General features: G+C 43.3%; 1 protein-coding gene across 1 annotated transcript in view; it reads left to right on the top strand.

Moving 5' to 3' along the window:
- LOC124038331 (protein kinase C-binding protein NELL2-like) overlaps positions 1–18698 on the top strand; it is a 103013-nt gene that overhangs the window by 22487 nt on the left and 61828 nt on the right. The window contains exons 9-13 of the mRNA XM_046354081.1: positions 2237–2339; positions 4508–4599; positions 6313–6418; positions 6754–6882; positions 16549–16674. Coding sequence (XP_046210037.1) covers positions 2237–2339; positions 4508–4599; positions 6313–6418; positions 6754–6882; positions 16549–16674 — 556 coding nt within the window. The remainder of the gene's footprint in view (positions 1–2236; positions 2340–4507; positions 4600–6312; positions 6419–6753; positions 6883–16548; positions 16675–18698) is intronic.

Raw genomic sequence — 18698 nt, 5'->3', positions numbered from 1 at the left:
ACAGCCAAGACGAACTAACTTGTAGCAGCCACAATGTTATTTATCATCCCATATTACAGTGCCTGTTTTAGCTGGAGTAGACTAGAGAAGCCAGCCAGCTAGCTAAGTTAGCCAGCTATAGCTAGCTAGGCTAATTGAGGCCAAATGCTGCCCTTTCACCCCAACCCCATTCAGATAAAACAACAACCTCGCTATTGCTTGCTCATTGGAGCCTACCCCTCATTTCACAAACCTTTAATTGCGAAATTTTATTCCATCTTGCATTGCATTAGTGAACTCTCTCTCCACTTGCTACACATGGAGCCACTTTGACTTACCAACATAAACAACAATCAACACACGTGAAGGATACCTGTGGGCTACCAGTCTTTTTATGGGGGACACATCATAAAAACTACATTGAAAAGTTTTTTGTTTTATTAAATTATTAATTTGAAATGTAATGTTATATCCTTGTATGTAACAATGTCACATGGATATTTTTTATTTACGTTAAAGGTCCAATGCAGCTGTTTTTATCTCAATATAAAATAATTTCTGGGTAGCAATTAAATACCTTAATGTGATTGTTTATTTCTCACACAATTTTTCTAGGACTGTCTGGGAGTGGTCTGAGTTGTGAGGGAAAACTGAAAACTAGCTGTTATTGGCAGAGACGTTTAGAACTCTTTATTATTGTTCTATCAACTCATTTACCGCCTGGTGATGTCATTAGGCAGGCCAAAACTCCATCCCGCCAACAGCTTGTTCACAATTTCACAGTATTATTCCCTCATCAGTGTGTAAGTATATCTAAAACCCAGGGAAATCATGTTTCTTGACTGCACTGGGCCTTTAAAATAGGCCTAAATTAATACAATATTCAGTTTTCAAATACTAACGTCCGTTCGGATATTCGAAGAATAACTGTGAATATCCCTACAATGAACTCCTCAAATGAGTGGATCTGCGCCAGCTGATGAGATCCCGTATTGCTTAGTACATTATATTGGTATAATTTGAGTATCATCTTTTATTCAACTAGGCAAGTCCATTAAGAACAAATTCTTATTTACACTGATGGCCCATTGTGCGTCACCCTATGGAACTCCCAATCCCAGCCAGATGTGATGTAGCTTGGATTCAAACCAGCTACTGTAGTGAGATGCAGTGTCTTAGACCGCTGCGCCACTCAGGAACACTGTGAATGTACATATCTTTCATCTAATTACTCTCCACAGATGATCATTATCAACAGCGATTTGTGTCACCCACTCGTTCAATGAATCGTCGGTGCTCGTAGACTTGTCGTGTCCTCGATGAAGACTGCAACTACGCCATTAGATAGACATGTCCGTTACGTTACGTGTGGCAATTAGCCGCAACCTTTCAAACTAAAAGGTCACAGCATTAAGATGGTATCAAATATAGTGGATGAGTCAGTCCGTGTTTCTTTAAGTAGAGTTCAGTTCTCAGGGAGGAATGTGGGTGAGTTACAGAGGTAGAAGCACCTCGTACTTATTCAATTCTTAAGACTGAATATCTTATAGAGACTCTAGGGGAAGAAGGCCGGGGCATCATTTCATCTTAACCTAGGTTATGGCAAACATTGTTTTAACGCTCATTTACTGCATTTCTACACAATTTAAAAACTCTAAAATGCCATTTGGAGAGCCGCAAAAACAAGCAAAATGGACTCCATCCATTATCACCGTGTACAGTAGCTGTAGCTCTATTCACCTCAGTCAATAGGGGACTGAACATTCTACAAACAGCTGCCTGCTCAGCACCGGGATTACAACTTTAGTTTAGTTTCATGTCTAGTCAAACAGCAGTTCCCTTAGCCAAAGCCTTCTACTACAGCCATCTTTACCTCTGCAATGAGTTGAGAAAAAGTCCTGCTGGTCCCTGCAGCTGTGTCGATGTGCTTTCCCACAGAGAGGAAGATGTGAAGCGAAAGGTTTCATTCTCGCCCAAAATAAGCCCAATGCATTTCTATGGGCTTATTTTGGTCCTAAGCTTGTCGCCTTGCCTTCCCGCCTTTGGGACAACAACTTCCATTGTTAGGACGGAGACTTGAGCATCTCGTCATTATATGCAGATCTCTGCTCTCCATAAAGCGAGCCAGACATTACAAACAGCTTCCCTTCCTCTCCCAGGCATCCGCAACTCCCAATTGAGGTCAGTGGAGGAAGGTTGTGTTTAATACTGTTGCCTGTCAGTTTCAGTGACTTCCTGTCATTTCTCTCTCCCACAGAATGGCACAGTGCAGTGTGAGACCATCTCCTGCCCATCCCCTCAGTGCCCAGCGGGCACCACGCCTGCCTACGTGAAGGGCGCCTGCTGCATGGAGTGCCAACGTGAGTGAAACGTCTTAACACACACACATACACATGCACAGATGGACGTACACACAGATGGACGTACAAACACAGATGGACAAACACACACACACACGGACACGGACACGGACACATGCGCATGCACACACAAACACACTCCATAAAGGCTGCCTGACAACTGACCACGGCTCTGCATTGCTAAACTGCTCCCTGAGATGCTCCGTCCTTTTGAATATACATGGACCAATTATTTAACAGCCAGCTTATCAACACAGGTGGCTACATTGACACAAACGGGAAACAGGTTCCGCAGGATGTGAGATGAACTAGTTCCTGTTTACACTAGACAGGATGATGCTACTGTATGAGGCGGGGGAGCTCATCATGGACTTTCAAATCGAATTTTAAAAAATTAAAAAAACGTATTTGAAGTTGAGGAAAAACAACATGAAAAACATGTTTATCTGGAGAAAGAAAAGGGAATTATGAGATGGATGCAGGATGCCGTTGGAGTAGCCTTGTGTCTGGCTGAGCAGACCATGAAACATTAAGATAAATGTCTGTCTGTTTTATTTGATCAATAACCGCTTAGCCCGTGGATGTGTTCTTTTCAGATAAATAATTCTGTTTCATCACGTATCTACACACAGAGGTTTTTTCTAGCAGACCACTTATATTTCCTCAATTTCTGTTTTCAACATAGAGATGGATTTGAGAGAATATTAGCTCCATAGTGAGTGATGTGTTTACCTTTCAAAAGCAATAGAAGCAGTATAGTTCCTGAGATGACATTCCTCTTAAACATGCATGCTGTACGTCACAACATTCCAAGGTTCTCTCAACATTGTGTTTGGTCTCAATAAGCCTCTTGTTATTACTAAGAAGAGCTAGTTCCACTGTATAACGTGTGGCAGACTATATATTTTTAGAGGCCTGGGTTACACAGTACATCTTTTCAAGTGTAAATTGAATTCAATTAAAACTCACTGCCATACTCACACACACACACACACACACACACACACACACACACACACACACACACACACACACACACACACACACACACACACACACACACACACACACACACACACACACACACACACACACACACACACACACACACACACACACACACACACACACACACACACACACACACACACACACACATAAACACGCGCAAGCTGATCCATGGGAATCAGACTCAGTCAAACTATTCATACCACATTCGGTTTGACTCTTTATCAAAGGGAATCCATTAGCTTAGCTCGCTAATCATGCTGTGTTGGCATAAACACTCCCTCTCCCTACCCAACTCTGCACTGCGTTGTGACAGGCGCAGGGGGTTGAAAGGCCTTTAAGCATCCTAATCTGACATCAACACACTGGTATAAATCCTCCTTAACTCTGCCACCTCTGTGTCTCTGTGTACAGCACTGAGGTAGACAAAGACAAGGCTCATTAAGCTTGCTTTGGTGTTAGAGACTCAAAGGAAGACTCCCTCTCCAAATGCAAACCTTATCTGTTCACCTACTGTACATTACCTCCTCACGGAGCGGGAGGCAGGGAGCTAGGTTCTGGTTCGGATGACTTGTCAAGCACAATGCTTTTAATAGCTTTTTCAAAACTTCATCAAAACTTCATCAATGCTTTTCCTGGTAATCAATTTAGTTCGTTTTACTGGTTCTTGTGCCGATATAATAATTCACAGTTTGATTGACGGATGAAAAGCCTTGGGGGTAAGGGTTTGGCCTATATACGTTTTCTCTAGCAATTCTGATAATCAGGTAGCCTATCCACTCAAACCTCCACATCAAACTGACATATTTAATAGGATTTTCTGCCCAAGTAAGATCATCGCCTTTCCCCCAGTCATACTGTGTCACGTTGAAGTCCAATGCTCCCACTCTGTTTTCAGATAGGGACAGACATGAAAATCTTTCTTATGTGGCTTCACAGCAGTAGGTTGCCACAGACTGCCACAGTATAGTGAATATCACCTTTTTTTGTGCGCTGCCGGTTGTGTGTGTGTGTGTGTGTGTGTGTGTGTGTGTGTGTGTGTGTGTGTGTGTGTGTGTGTGTGTGTGTGTGTGTGTGTGTGTGTGTGTGTGTGTGTGTGTGTGTGTGTGTGTGTGTGTGTGTGTGTGTGTGTGTGTGTGTGTGTGTGCGTCTATTTCCAGTGGTATGCCTGTTCAAAAAAGAAGAGTTGGTGGAGGGAGATCAGAAAGCGGTACGCGACAACTCCGGCAGATGCCAGCTGTCCGAGTGCAGGGTGAGTACACAGCCCTTATGAAAGCTATTGATGTTTTCCTACCTACATCACTACTTGGTTTAAACAAACTCCCACAACTGCCACGAAAAGACAATCATTCAAGCAACCAGGCACTTACAGTGTATTAATTTTCATCACAAGGTGTAGGACAGCCTCGTTAAATCGTGATTCCAGACTAGAGTTGCTCTCATCAGGCCAGAGGCTAAATCAAGCCTGAATGAGAGACTGCAGTCGGCCGTCAACATCAGCTAAATTTATTGATCTGTTTTTTCCTATGCGCTCTATGGGGAAAGTAAATGGGCAGAACTGAGTAATTGAGTTTCCAGGAGGGGCCCAAACCGTCACAGCATGACAATCACTGTTTCGATCAATCGTCATCAAATATAGCTCCTATATTCCTGTATGACCATATAGATTGTGCAGTGTGAGACTGATGGCTGTATGGTGAGATCAGACACCTGGCCCATTGGCAGCCCTTGCTTTCTGACTGCAACTGCTGTCTTATATAGACACAGGCACTGACATAGCTACAGACACGTATAGACACATAGGCACAGACGGACACGGAAGCAGTCCCAGACATAGGCTGCAGATCAAAGGGCTGTGTAATGGGGACAGTGTGAGACATCCTGGTCCTACAGTCTCAAGCAGGATGCCCGTCTGGGTAAGCAAGCCTAAGTATCTTAAATTGAGTGATAATTGTTTTTCTTTCATTTTTCTTACCAAGCTAAATTATCATTGGCACATCATTTTGCTTTTATATTAACCTGACAATGACCTAACACAAGTAATATATCTTATTTCAACATATTCTTCTAGATATTTTACCTAATAAGATGTTTAAGGTTAAATAACACGATTGAGGTAAAATATCTTTAAAAATATCTGGGGAAAAAATGAATGACCTGTCTTCATTTGGCTTATGTTGATCTAAAAAAAGCCTTATCTGCCAATGACGTTAGATCATTTAGCTAAAAAAAAATACTTTAAGTGAATTATCACTCAATTTAAGATATTTAGTCTAGTCTTGATTAGATGTAACTTTTTGCAGTGTGCTGCTGGTTTTGGGAGTTTTTGTTGTTGTTTGGGGGGGGGGGGGGGTGACAAACATAGGGACACAACTATTTGATTTATCTTTATAGTGGCTGACCTCACCCTGTGTGGAACGTAGCTAGTCATAGATGTGTTCTGAGTTGGTTCGTTTGATTGGTATCTCTCTGGCTGAGTGTTTCTCGGTTGTGTGTTAATGATGTTATTAAGGATCATGAATCAGCATCAGTCAGGTAGACAGGGTGGAGAGGAGTCAGGGCATTAAAGATGGCTGTTAAAGAGAGGGTGGGAGAGGGAGCCCCCTAATTACATTTACTCCGTCTAATCACACAATCGGGGACAATTGCACTGGTTTCATATCCTTCTCTGTTCAATTTGTTATCATAAACCTCACTAGATAAGAGAATCAACATGCAGAGTCTTACTACAGCGCAGCAGCGCTTAACACTAACCTGAAATATGTATACATTACTGCTATTGACCATCATTATGTCATTTTAGTCGGGAAGTTGTGCCCAGTAGAGAGGGAAGCACACCATGGATGCCTAATTGCCTCTGATTCAATTTGTGCCTTATCAAATCTGTGGGAAACCAGCAGCTGAGCTAATCTAACCCTAATGAGGTTGTGTCTCATATTGTTTCTCATTGTTTCCCTGTTACTAGGAGACGGCTATGCATCGGGTCGTCATGACTACCCCCTGTCCTGAGCTCAACTGTCCAGAGTCCGAGCAAGTCAACCTCACCGACAGGTGCTGCAAAGTCTGCAGAGGTATGGGAAAATACACACTCCTGCCTATAAAGGCATTTCACTGTACATTAAAACGTAAAACTCTATATCAGTGGTTTCCAACCAGAGGTACTAGGACCCCTGGGGGTACTTGGCTTATCAACAGGGGGTACTTAATAAAACTCATGAGACTATAGGCAATATTCAGTTGGTGGTACAGTAACCGAATAATGTTGGGAACCACTGCTCTACAAAACAGATTACAAACCTAAAAAGAATCAGCAAATCATTACAGGAATCATTGCAACAACAAAAAAACACCTGGACTCAGTCTGAGAGGAGGGACCTGTGTGTAACCTCTGACCTCTGTGCCCTAGGTCATGATTTCTGTGCGGAGGGCCACGGCTGTGTGGAGCACTCTGACTGTATTAACTTGGAGGCTGGGGCCCGCTGCAGCTGCAAGGATGGCTTCCGCCCGCTCCGAGATGACAACGCATACTGCGAAGGTACACAAAGGATTCTAGTAGAATAACACTAGAATTGATAAAACACCTTCGATTGAACTGTTTCTCTCCAAGAGTGGCAGAATCTCTTTTCATTTTGTGAACTTAGGTCGAACTGCAAGGGCTTTGTGACAGCATCATTTAGAGGTTGCAAACGTTGAAGGAAGAAAGTATTCCAATACATTGAGAGATGACTTACTGTTGGACAGACTGTCTGCTGTAATTTGTGTAGAGGTATTAGTCATAGGTACGGATTGTGCGTTCACGTACTATTCGGAACTAGGACACTCTGGAATTTCAGACTTGCTAAGTGATTGTAGTTTATATACAGTATGTGCCGCGTTCAACCAGTTAGCAAGTCGGAAAGTGTCCGATCCAGGGACTTACTTTCACCGACAGTCAAATCACTGTATGCTTTTGTCTGCTTTCGGTCAGTCTCTACTGTGTATTGACATGAACATACAGAACGCTCCCTAGCTGTGTTTGTCTCACTGTCAAGAAGGCATGATGAGCAGAGACCCTCATAAGTAGTGCTATTCATCATGAATGCGGGAATATTCATTGCTGATTGCATGTCACACTGATGTTTCAGGCCATGGTGTTAACTCTAGTAAAACAAACGGGGCCAATTGCAGCCATCAACGGCTACTATATTATTCCCAGCTGATCTCTCGTTAAACCATCAATACGCGCTAAATTCACCCGCACAGCTGATCTTATTTGCAACCATTATTGGTTGCCACGTTATCGCTCCCTGAAAGATGATGTCGGCGTTAACCTAGTCTTGCGTGCTACCAAAGTCTTTTGAGATATTTTCACCCTCTTGTGGGTGTTATCATCAAAAACAACTTGATATTTTCACCCTCTTGTGGGTGTTTTCAATTCATGTAATCCATTAAATGCAACTGTCTTATCAAGATAAAATATCTAATATCTAAATATCTAAAATATAACTAAATCAAGTCGATTGAGTTTTATAATCTATATTTTTTTAATCAAATGAAAAATGCAGGCTAATAGTTATTTCAAATGAATATATATTATATTATTTAGCCATTTAAGGTGAAACGTTTGAATGAATAAGACCTATTACCTCTATATTCTTATACTCAAATGCGATTTTGTTTACATTCATCAGCCTTACGGTTTCCGGTGCACCTGATAGGTCGATATTTCACTGGGGGCGGGAGTAGAGAGCAGACGCAGCTGTCTGGTATCATAATCACTTGACACGGAAACAACAAGAGATCAAATGATCTGCGGGGGTTTTTTCTCGTGGGTTTTTGGTTGCAAGCAAGTCTGCTTTAACACACTAGTGCATGTAATCTCCCTGTTATTAGCGTTTGAAGAAATCCAGCTGTAATGCGTAGCACATCGCTACGTTCCGCCTGTTGGCTGCCATACACCCAATGCGTTTGATCTTTTCATGATTGTTTTCTTATATAACAGATGCTGATATGTTTTATACTCTATGGCGATTTGGCCCTCCACTTTCGAAGATTGGAAAATGTGTCAATACTTCAAGGACATTTAATCACATGGACTGCCTAATAAAATACATGCAAAAAAAACATTATATAAACAAACTGTGAATATAGATGTCTTCGCCGGTCCTTCCCTTCTTCAGTGGAAATTCCCACATACGTCTTTGCTTCTTACTCTACGGCATCTTCCTGGGATGATCAGAGAAGTGACTTCTCCATCTGCGGTGCTGTAAAATCTACAATGTTCACCCAACTCATAGTAATACATGTGGGGTTCCGGGAGCTAAATCTATGGATGACGTTGATGACAAGCGCAAATAAGCCATCAAATCTCGACTCCATATCCCTTTCATCCTCGTTGCTTTACTCCGTGCCTGTATGCATACATGCCCTACTTTTACCAAGCTGATGAATTCCCTCCAACTTCTCTCTTCTGTCACCTTCACCAGCATCAGTGCGATGTCTTTGGTTACATGTTCATTGGCTCTAATAACCAGGAGGGGAAATGCATGTGTTAAGAAGATAACAGCCATTCCTGACCTCCTCTCAGTCTGTTTTAACATGCTAAATATGATCAGTTGGTCAGGTAATTATAATGTCTCAGGGAATTTGCATAATTGAAGATGCTATCAGCCACATGTCTCCAATTAATGGAGTATAAAGGTCTCTGGGCTGCAGGTTAAGCTCCTGCCGCATGGCACCACCTCCACATCAACTCACCACCTCCACCTCAACTCACCACCTAAATTGACCACCTCCACCTCAACTCACCACCTCCACCACAACTCACCACCTAAACTCACCACCTCCACCTCAACTCACCACCTAAACTCACCACGTCCACCTCAACTCACCACCTAAACTCACCACCTCCACCTCAACTCACCACCTAAACTCACCACCTCCACCTCAACTCACCACCTAAACTCACCACCTCAACTCACCACCTCCACCTCAACTCACCACCTCCACCCCAACTCACCACCTCAACTCACCACCTTAACTCACCACCTAAACTCACCACCTCCACCTCAACTCACCACCTAAACTCACCACCTCCACCTCAACTCACCACCTCAACTCACCACCTCCACCTCAACTCACCACCTAAACTCACCACATCCACCTAAACTCACAACCTCCACCTCCCTCCGCTGCGTACTGGCTCCACCACTTCTCAAGCCAGCAGAGACTGGTGCTTTTGCCCACTCTAAGTTGGAGGGAAGAAGTTTGGTAAATACTTCTTCCTAAATACTAAATCTAGTCCAAGTTCCTGTACACCCAGGGTAAACACGAAGGTTGAAGTTGTGTGCCTATTTCAATATAGGTTTTGGCTCTATTTCACTTACATGTAGTTGCATCCAGTATCCCCTGAGAGAAGATGCTGAAACACCCAACAGCAGTATTGTGACATGTTTGGAAATGAATAAGATCTATAGTTGTTTCAATGCCAGCCATTCCATTCAACACAGTGGTGGTTAGAACCAGACTCATCTCGAGAGCGACCCAGGTCCCTGTATGAAATTGGATGGGGGTGTGAAGAGGGTTACTTCTGAAACTGCGGAGGGACAAAATTGACTCAATTTTCTGATGTTCTCACAAAAGCAATTGATTTTTTTGAGGGGCTTCTGAAAATCATTTATACTATGAGTATTGTGCCCTGCAAAAAGAATCGGAACCACCAACATAGTTGTTTTGAGGATCACACAAGTGTCTGAGAGAATGTTGGTGTTCCTATAATAGTCGGGACAAAGGTAGCTACACCATTTTGCTGTTGAGGGTTGGTATGCATCAGTATACAGATGGAATAGCTGTTTGTCAGCCTCAGTATCAGACCACAGAACACATGAGATGGATTCCAATAGACAAGCTCATGTGCTACACACAATATACATAATGTACACAATATACATAATGTAAATAAAGTACGCCGTGTACACGTACAATTCCCTTCAGCCATCTGGTTGGCATCAGATCGGTGTGGTATCTCAGGAAAATACATACACTGGCTCTTTAAAACAGTCCTAGGTCACTGATGTGCTGAACATAGCCTATGAGATCACTCCTGTGTAAATGTTTCATAGAAGCAGTGGTAGCAGAGCCTCAGGGGGAGACTCTCCTCTCCCAGCCTCTCTCTGCTCATAGAGTGCTGTTCTCTCAGACAGAAAAGCACAGGGCCCCATCCCCTCAGAAGGCAGTCATGTAGAAGGCGTATTTTCCAACACGGATCCATGTGATGGGTAGTGTATTAAACATCTCTATTAGAGTGAAAGCCAAGCTGCTGTGGCCAAGTGACAGACTGTGATTGTCTCTAGATTGAGTCATCTGTAAAGCGCCCAAGGTTGAAGCTAATATTAGTACTCTAGTACCACAGGAGAAAAGGGACGGAGCAGCTCGCATTGTTTTCTTATACTCAAATAATTGTTTTCATATTATTTTCTGGCATATCTGAAAATGAGTATAGTGTCTTTTTTCTTCAAAGACCTCCTTTATTCAGATGATTCACTCACACAGGCTTATTTACACCATTTTGTCCCGAGATCAAAAGGACATCGTTCTAAATGCCTCTCCGTTTTGACTATTGCTATCTGCACATTGGTGGCATTCAAATGCAAACCAAATCACATTGGTTCAACTGGTGTATGTTTTGCATGCATATCATTGCATTCGTGGAGCAGCATAGAGTAGTAGTCGGGCGCTTGCAGGGGTTGCACACATGGGCACATTTTTAGGCTGGGGTCTGGGGGAAAAAGTGGCCTTTTTATAAACGAATTCCATGCAATTCTAAGTCATTTTACTTGACTGGAGACTTCGGCAGAATCCTTTTTAATATCGCACAAATGATCGAAATGACAGGCTACTTTGACACCGACAAACTGAGCTCCCGAGGTCAATGAAAACGACCTTGTCTTGAATCCATCAATAGTGTAGGCCAGGTGTGTGGAGACACATATATTATACAATATGAGGAGGAAATTATAGTCCTAAAAAAGCTTTGCCGTTTCACTGACTCAGCCAATGATGTGCAGCTCCCTCACCGTTGATGGCCGATGCGCTCATGCCAAAAGCCTATCTCTTGTTTTACTGTCTAAAACCATGCTGTTCACTGAATAGGCCTATTTGGAAGTTGATACACTATTTTGATAGCCTACAGACAGATTAGAGTCTTCTCTTTTCAGCAGGAGCCATTTGCTTTCCAACTGGTGTTTTCCAACCAGTGTTTTATCTGAAAAAATAGTGAAAGGCTTGTTCACTGATAGATTTGCTGTGTGCTCTCGACTATATGCTATGCTTTGTGATTGGGCCACACACAATCCACAGCTAGGCAATTTTTTGTTAAGCTATTGATCCTCTGTGGTTAAATTATAGGCCTAGTACTATTGAATTATTATGAATTATTTAATTTATTTCTGAACAGACAATAGTACTGTAATTCTATAACTTCGGCAAATACATTTAAACTCATCTGGGATGCTGCAGCACCTCCAGCATCCTTCCAGCAGCTCTGATTCTATAAGGAAATAAATGATGCAGCGCAACACTGGAGAGATGAGAGTTGCAGGCTCATGTCTATCAGAGCAGAGAGAGATCATAGACAGTGAATCTCATTCTAGTTCTGTGAGATACAGGCGCGCTTCTCTCTCACCACAGCAACGGCCACACGTTCGTCTCTAGGCTACAATGTTGCGGAAACCATAAACCTGGGCTGACCCAACCCGAATCAATACTTAGAATATCAGGCGTGGGCTGAAAAGCTATGTTTTCACATTAGACAGGAGAATTACAGTGGAGGCAACTCGAATGAACTCTGATTGCTTTAGTTATAATGTTAACATTGCAAACAGGGACAATTCATTTTCATGCCATGAGAGCTACCGGAGACAAAACAGGCCAAAATTGAGAAGTGACGGATTAAATGAAGCACTGGTTGTATCCCATCCAGTGATAACTAGGTAGCCTGTGGCATGTTGCTGTTTGTTGTAATGTCACAAGATGGAGGGGGGCTAATTGGCATTTACCAAAGAGCATCCTACTAGGCACAGGCGCCAATTAAACGTCTTTTCAAAGTTGATTCAACGTCATTTCATTGAAACGTGGAAACAACATTGATTCAACCAGTGTATACCCAGTGGGATGGCTCATCCCACATCACAATCACTGCTGGGATGAGCCTGAGGTCTGACACACACACACACACACACACACACACACACACACACACACACACACACACACACACACACACACACACACACACACACACACACACACACACACACACACACACACACACACACACACACACACACACACACACACACACACACACACAAACTCCACCATCCCGAACCCGCTGTGTGCCAGCAACACCAAACACTCTCTGTGTGTGAGCGTGCAAACACCACAAGAGCTGACAAAAACCCTGCCGTGTTGAAAACCAGGCCAGTGTGGAAATAGCAACAGTACACGACAACAACAGCGCTCCTATCCCTCAAAAATCACCAGGCAGAGACACTTCCCTCTGTTTGTCAGCATTACCTAGCGCTACTAGCACCTTATTCATTGGTTAGACCTCTGCCCCTTCTCTGGGACACAGAGAGAAGGATGACAGATGATGGTGGGGATTCATTGATTCATGCAAAGAGGCAAATCTCCTCAAGATTAATGCGTGTCAGGAAGGAGAGTAAGCCCACTCACTCCGTCAGCCAAATGTCACCATCATTTCCTAACATCCCACTGGTCACAGATAGTTTTGATTTACATTTGGTTGAGTTGTCAACAAATGTGAATCCAACAAAAACAATTACTATGTATTTAGGTTAAAATGTGGGGGACAAAAAGACTAAATTCTCTGACGTTGATGACGTTTTGCAAGTCCAATCCATTTCCCACATTGATTCACCGTCATCACATAGGATTTTTGTTGTTGAAATGACGTGGAAACAATGTTCATTCAACCAGTTTTAGCCCAGGGGGATGTTTGATAGCCTAAGCAAGGAGTTTATTCCATAAAACACATTAGCATTAATCTAGCTTGTTGTGGCACACACACACACACACGCACGCACGCACGCACGCACGCACGCACGCACGCACGCACGCACACACACACACACACACACACACACACACACACACACACACACACACACACACACACCTCATTGTCTGGTGAGTTTGTTCATACCAGTCCATTATTCTAAACTCAGGTACTGTACTGGGCTAATTCCTCTCACTTCATTTGCCCTGTGATTTATCACTTGTGGTTATTGCCCTGCTAAAAAGACAATGCCTCTGCTTTTTAAGAGGAGACGGATCTGTTGTTGCATCCTAATGTGCTTCTTTTCAATCCATTGTGTTAATTGTCTCGCTTCCCAAAACAGTTTGAGGCTTTTCCATGTTTGTTTTAAAAGATCACTCATTGAGGAAATAATTACCTGGTGTTTGGAAGAGATGAAGAGATGTTGAGCACCACATTTTCTTGTATTTTGCCCATTAAAACACAAGCAGCAAAGCATATCATCTCCTTACCAATGTTTAGGTAATTGTTCTGAAGAGATAGTAATGGCCTCCTAGTTGTTTTACTGAGAGGCCCGTTTGGGTAGAGTGAATAAAACATGTAGTTTAGAAATAATCGGAGGCTCTGGGGATTTTAACAATAAAGAAACAAGCGGATTAAAAAATGGTTCACTCCTTTATCAATTACAGCAGCAGACTTTGCTAAATAAAGAAAATGGAGTTACATTGACTCTCCCTCCTACTGTTGAGGCAATAGTATCACAATAAGTGAGGTACTGCCTAGACATATTGAGCACCTCTTTTGTTATCATAATACATAGAATCGTTAGGAACGCACATAGTGCGTAGTGAATTGTCTGAAAGACAGAAATGTCTACGTAAAATCTCTCCAAACAGAGAAGCCTGTCTTTATACTCCGTTCACAGTTGAGGGCTCGCTAACTGTGCTGTGGTGATTTCATTGAGTTGCTTTACTGCTCAGTCTGATGAGACACACAGCCGTTGTCTTTCCTCTGACTACTAGCCCTGCCGTGGTGGGGGACTCTGGGAACTGTGTGAGAATATCAGCAAACAATCTGGCAGCCCATTTCAGTAGCAGTAGCAGAGATTTTACATCAACTGTTTGGGTAAATGAGCCCAGGCAGCAGAGAGAGGCTGTTGGCAGCATGGGGTGGTCTGGGAGTCTTTGTCGGCCCTCCAACAGGGACGCCACTGTTATCTCCTGACTCCCAGACTTCCACACAGCAGTATGGTTCACAGATAGGAGGCCGCTCCACATTAGGAATCCACAGGGGCGTTTTATGGCTCTGAAATGACCAGGATGTGCAACAACTGAAATATGATTTCTATCTGAATTGATATGACTGAGTCTACATATCATGTCTGCCACTGTTATGTTTTAATGTAATGACAAATAAACTACTCCGGCTATTGAGTTGAAATGATACTGCTTACAATTATGTTTCGTATTCTTATCTTTGCTTATTTTTTTACCGTTGTTGCATTGTCGCGAAGGAACCTGCCAGTAAGCATTTGCTTGAACAGTGTATGCCATATGTATCCTGTACATACGAGTATATAAGACTGTCCTCTTAAACAAATGAACCTCTGACTCATCTACGTATGACTGTGATGGATTCAGCCTTTGTAGAGAGGGGGTGGGGGGTGGGGGGTGAGATAAACGAAAGTCTTTCTCTGCCCATCCATCCAGCGTGCCAATGACTTGATCCAGATCGTTCCATTGACGCCGGTGACTCTGCCATTCTTTTAGGGTGGCACATCGCATGTCGCTGCAGTGACAGGCCAATCAAGGAAATGGACTGGACTAATGGAGATGGAGATTGTTCATGCTCCCTCGCTGGCCGCTTGGCGAGCCCCGTCGTCCACTACGCAGGCACGTTCCAACATATTGTTTCATCGAGCGTTATGCGTGTCACGGGGGGGAAGACGGATGACGTCCTGCAGTTAATAGGCTCTAAATCAAAGCCGCCGCATAGACAGCCAATCGCAAGCCCGAACAAGTGTCACCTAGGGCCCCCGCTCAAGGTTACCGCCCGCTATAGCTGCCCGCTGTCCGTACCTCTCTCTCTCCCCCCCTCATCTCACTCTCCATCCCCCTCTCACAGCCAGTAACATGGTTCATTTAGTGAAGGCCAACTCATTTAGTGGGCGACGTGTTCAATAATTGGTGGGATTCATTGTGTTTTATCTGGTATTCAGTGGATGGTTGAATAGAAGGAATGATCAAGAGCTGGGGGCAAAGCAGAGTGTCAAGTAGAGTGGATTTGAATACAGCACAGCCAGAGATGGTGTATGCTGTAGTGGTTGGAAGAGGCAACCAAGGACATGTAAGCGGGTGAATGAGATGCATATACAATGCCTTTTCATATCAAATGATGATGTTTTCCAATATGGTTGGCAAGGAAGCAGAGAGTGAGTAGCTTAAGGTGCACATGTGTTTAAATACAGAGTGAATACATTTCTTCAGGTCAAGGACCTCTATCTCAACTCCAGTTGGGTTTTCACAGTTGGTCTATTTACATTTGGCGTATTGCAATCTACAGCAGCACTGCCATATTAATACAGTTGAGCTCTGTTTGCATTTCACTACGTTGCATCACCATGCGAACGTCTGTTTAGCCCCGTCAGTTTCATGGAGATACAGCGTCTCGTGTAAGATGCTTTCAACTTGGCTGTTTCTTTGTGGACCATGAAGAGTTGCTGTTACTAAAGGTTAGCAGCTAATGGGATTATGAATAAATGAATAAAATAATGAATCTACTGCCTTGTGGAGTGTCATGATGTATAAGTAAAAGATATATAGAGTTTTGGGAGGTTGGACCAAATGGGAATTGACTACCTGACTACCCCATTAAACACTGTACGGAGACCACAGTAAGAGTAAAGGATGTTCTTCTTTGAGTACATGGAACATCTACAGTAGAACCACAGCTGCCTCCAGTGTTTCCCTCTCCTCCCCCTTATTTCCCCCAGGGTCTCCACTGATAAAGATAAAGACTATCCATGGGCTCTCCCTGTCTCCCTCTATGAGGCGTTAAGGCTGAACTGGGGTCTGAACTAGGTCTTTAGTGGAGCCCCAGTTAGAGGAGCCTAGTGTTGACCATGCGTGACCTGCTCACCCCGTTCTCCCTATCTCCTCACTGTAGATATCGACGAGTGTGCGGAGGGGAAGCACTACTGCAGGGAGAACACTGTGTGTGTCAACACCCCCGGATCCTTCATGTGCATCTGTCACAGGGGATACATCAGGATCGATGACTACTCCTGCACAGGTGAGTTCTTTCTTCTGGCAGACTGTCTTATAGCTGCTACCAGAAACCCATACTGTACTTGCTTCATGCTTATGGCTTCACACTAAACTGTTGAAAGCGGCATTGGGAGGGAGTGTGTGTGTGTGTGTGTGTTTGCGTGTGTGTGTGTGTGCGCGGGTGTGTTTGCGTGTGACTCATGATTGTGAGGCTTTTTATAACACCTGCAGAACATATCATGTGAGAAACACTTTAAACACTGCATAGCCACGGACGCTATCAGTGACGGAATCTGTTGCCCCAGTAGGCTACAGTAATTATGCATAGCTCATTAATTTAATGCTCATGTATAGAAATTAATGTCAGGGTTTGAGTCGCTCCTATTGGATTTGGTCCGATTACCGCAGGCCACATGAGAGTCATATGCACACAAATCAAAAAGGAATGTTTGTAATTCTGTCCACTTTGCTGCTTTACAGTGTGGTAGAATTAGTTGGCATTAGCCCGGGCTGGTGCATCTTAGATGAATACTGGTATGAATTAGTATTGATTTTGGGAAGCTATTGGCTGCGTTTGCTCTGTGCTGATTACAAAGCAGATTGCTGAATACATTGCGTAATGTAATAACTGAATGGTTGAAAAACGCCACAATTACACCATTCAATTCCAATGGTAGATGGAGCGAGAACTCAGCATTAATGTGCATCTGACCATGATTATACTGACAAAATCTACAATTATCTTTGTGTTCATTCCGTCTATTTTTCGGCTTTTCTCTTCTGTTATGTCGTATATAGAGTTGATAACAATGTCAGGATTCGCTGTTAAAAACACTCCAAGTGTGGTTCATTTGTGCAGTTTACTTTTGTCCTCTGAAAGTTCTAGAAGGAGTTAAAAGTGCATGGCCTTTTGCTGTGTTAGGCCAGATTTACTAAGTTTGCACACAGTGTTTTTCTATTGTTGTGACTTAGATGAAGATTAGATTCAATTTTATGACCAATTTATGCAGAAATTCAGGTAATTCCAAAGGGTTCACTTACTTTTTCTTGCCACTGTAGGTACAGTATGGGGTGTGGTCGTCATGATTTCTGGGAGTTGCTTACAGTGTGAGTTACTAGGCTAAGTAGATCCCTGTGTGTGCCATCTCTGAAGAGGAGGCTGCACAACACATTCCTTCTCCATCTGTAATTTTAAAAAGCCATTTGCACTAATGCACACTAACTCAGCAAGGAGGAGAGGAGGCAGAGAGGGAAGAGAAGGAAGGAGGCAGAGAGGGAAGAGAAGGAAGGAGGCAGAGAGGGAAGAGAAGGAAGGAGGCAGAGAGGGAAGAGAAGGAAGGAGGCAGAATGCGAGGAGCTGCCTGCCTGGGTTGAGACATGCCAGAGAGAAGGGCTGGTCCTAAATGGCACCGTATTCCCTTTATAATGTGCTACTTTTTACTACAGTACCGTAGTACCAATGGTGCCATTTGGGATGCAGAGAGAGAGGATTCAGGCCCGCTGCAGTGCTGCTTCCCTCCCCCCAGCCACCCATCCCCGCTGAGCTTCTGGCTTTGACTGAAGCAGTAAGAGTCTAAGTCCCACCAAGATAATGCAACAACACGGCAGAGTTTTTACATTTCCTACCTGCCATCTATCCATACCTCTGGTGGAGTTTTTCCCTCGTCAATGGGAATGGGAATGAGAAGAAGATATGTTAATAGGAGGTTTGAGGCTGTCTGTGTATTTCAGAAATGTTTCAGAAGGAATAATCAGGAGAATTCTCACTCATCTTTTGTTCTCTGATTTATTCTGTGAAGAAGAGACACACCTTGCCTTCTCAGTCTTTTTCCATGTGTTTTCCTTAGACACACCCGGAATTTATATTCCACTCACAGTTATATTTCCATCTATCTATGAGCCGGATGCAAATGTTATTGTCTAAGTAATATGTCTCCTCTTCTGCAACCCATTTGTTTCACCGATTTACAAGGATGATTAATACCATAGCCCAGTGGATATATTTTTGTAACTATGTATTACACATAGATTCTTATTAAAATGCCTTCA

The sequence above is a fragment of the Oncorhynchus gorbuscha genome, linkage group LG01 (genome assembly GCF_021184085.1).
Source record: "Oncorhynchus gorbuscha isolate QuinsamMale2020 ecotype Even-year linkage group LG01, OgorEven_v1.0, whole genome shotgun sequence".
In the NCBI taxonomy this organism is placed as follows: domain Eukaryota; kingdom Metazoa; phylum Chordata; class Actinopteri; order Salmoniformes; family Salmonidae; genus Oncorhynchus; species Oncorhynchus gorbuscha.
The sequence above is the reverse complement of the archived record's forward strand: the minus strand, read 5'-3'. Positions and strand labels throughout refer to the sequence as shown.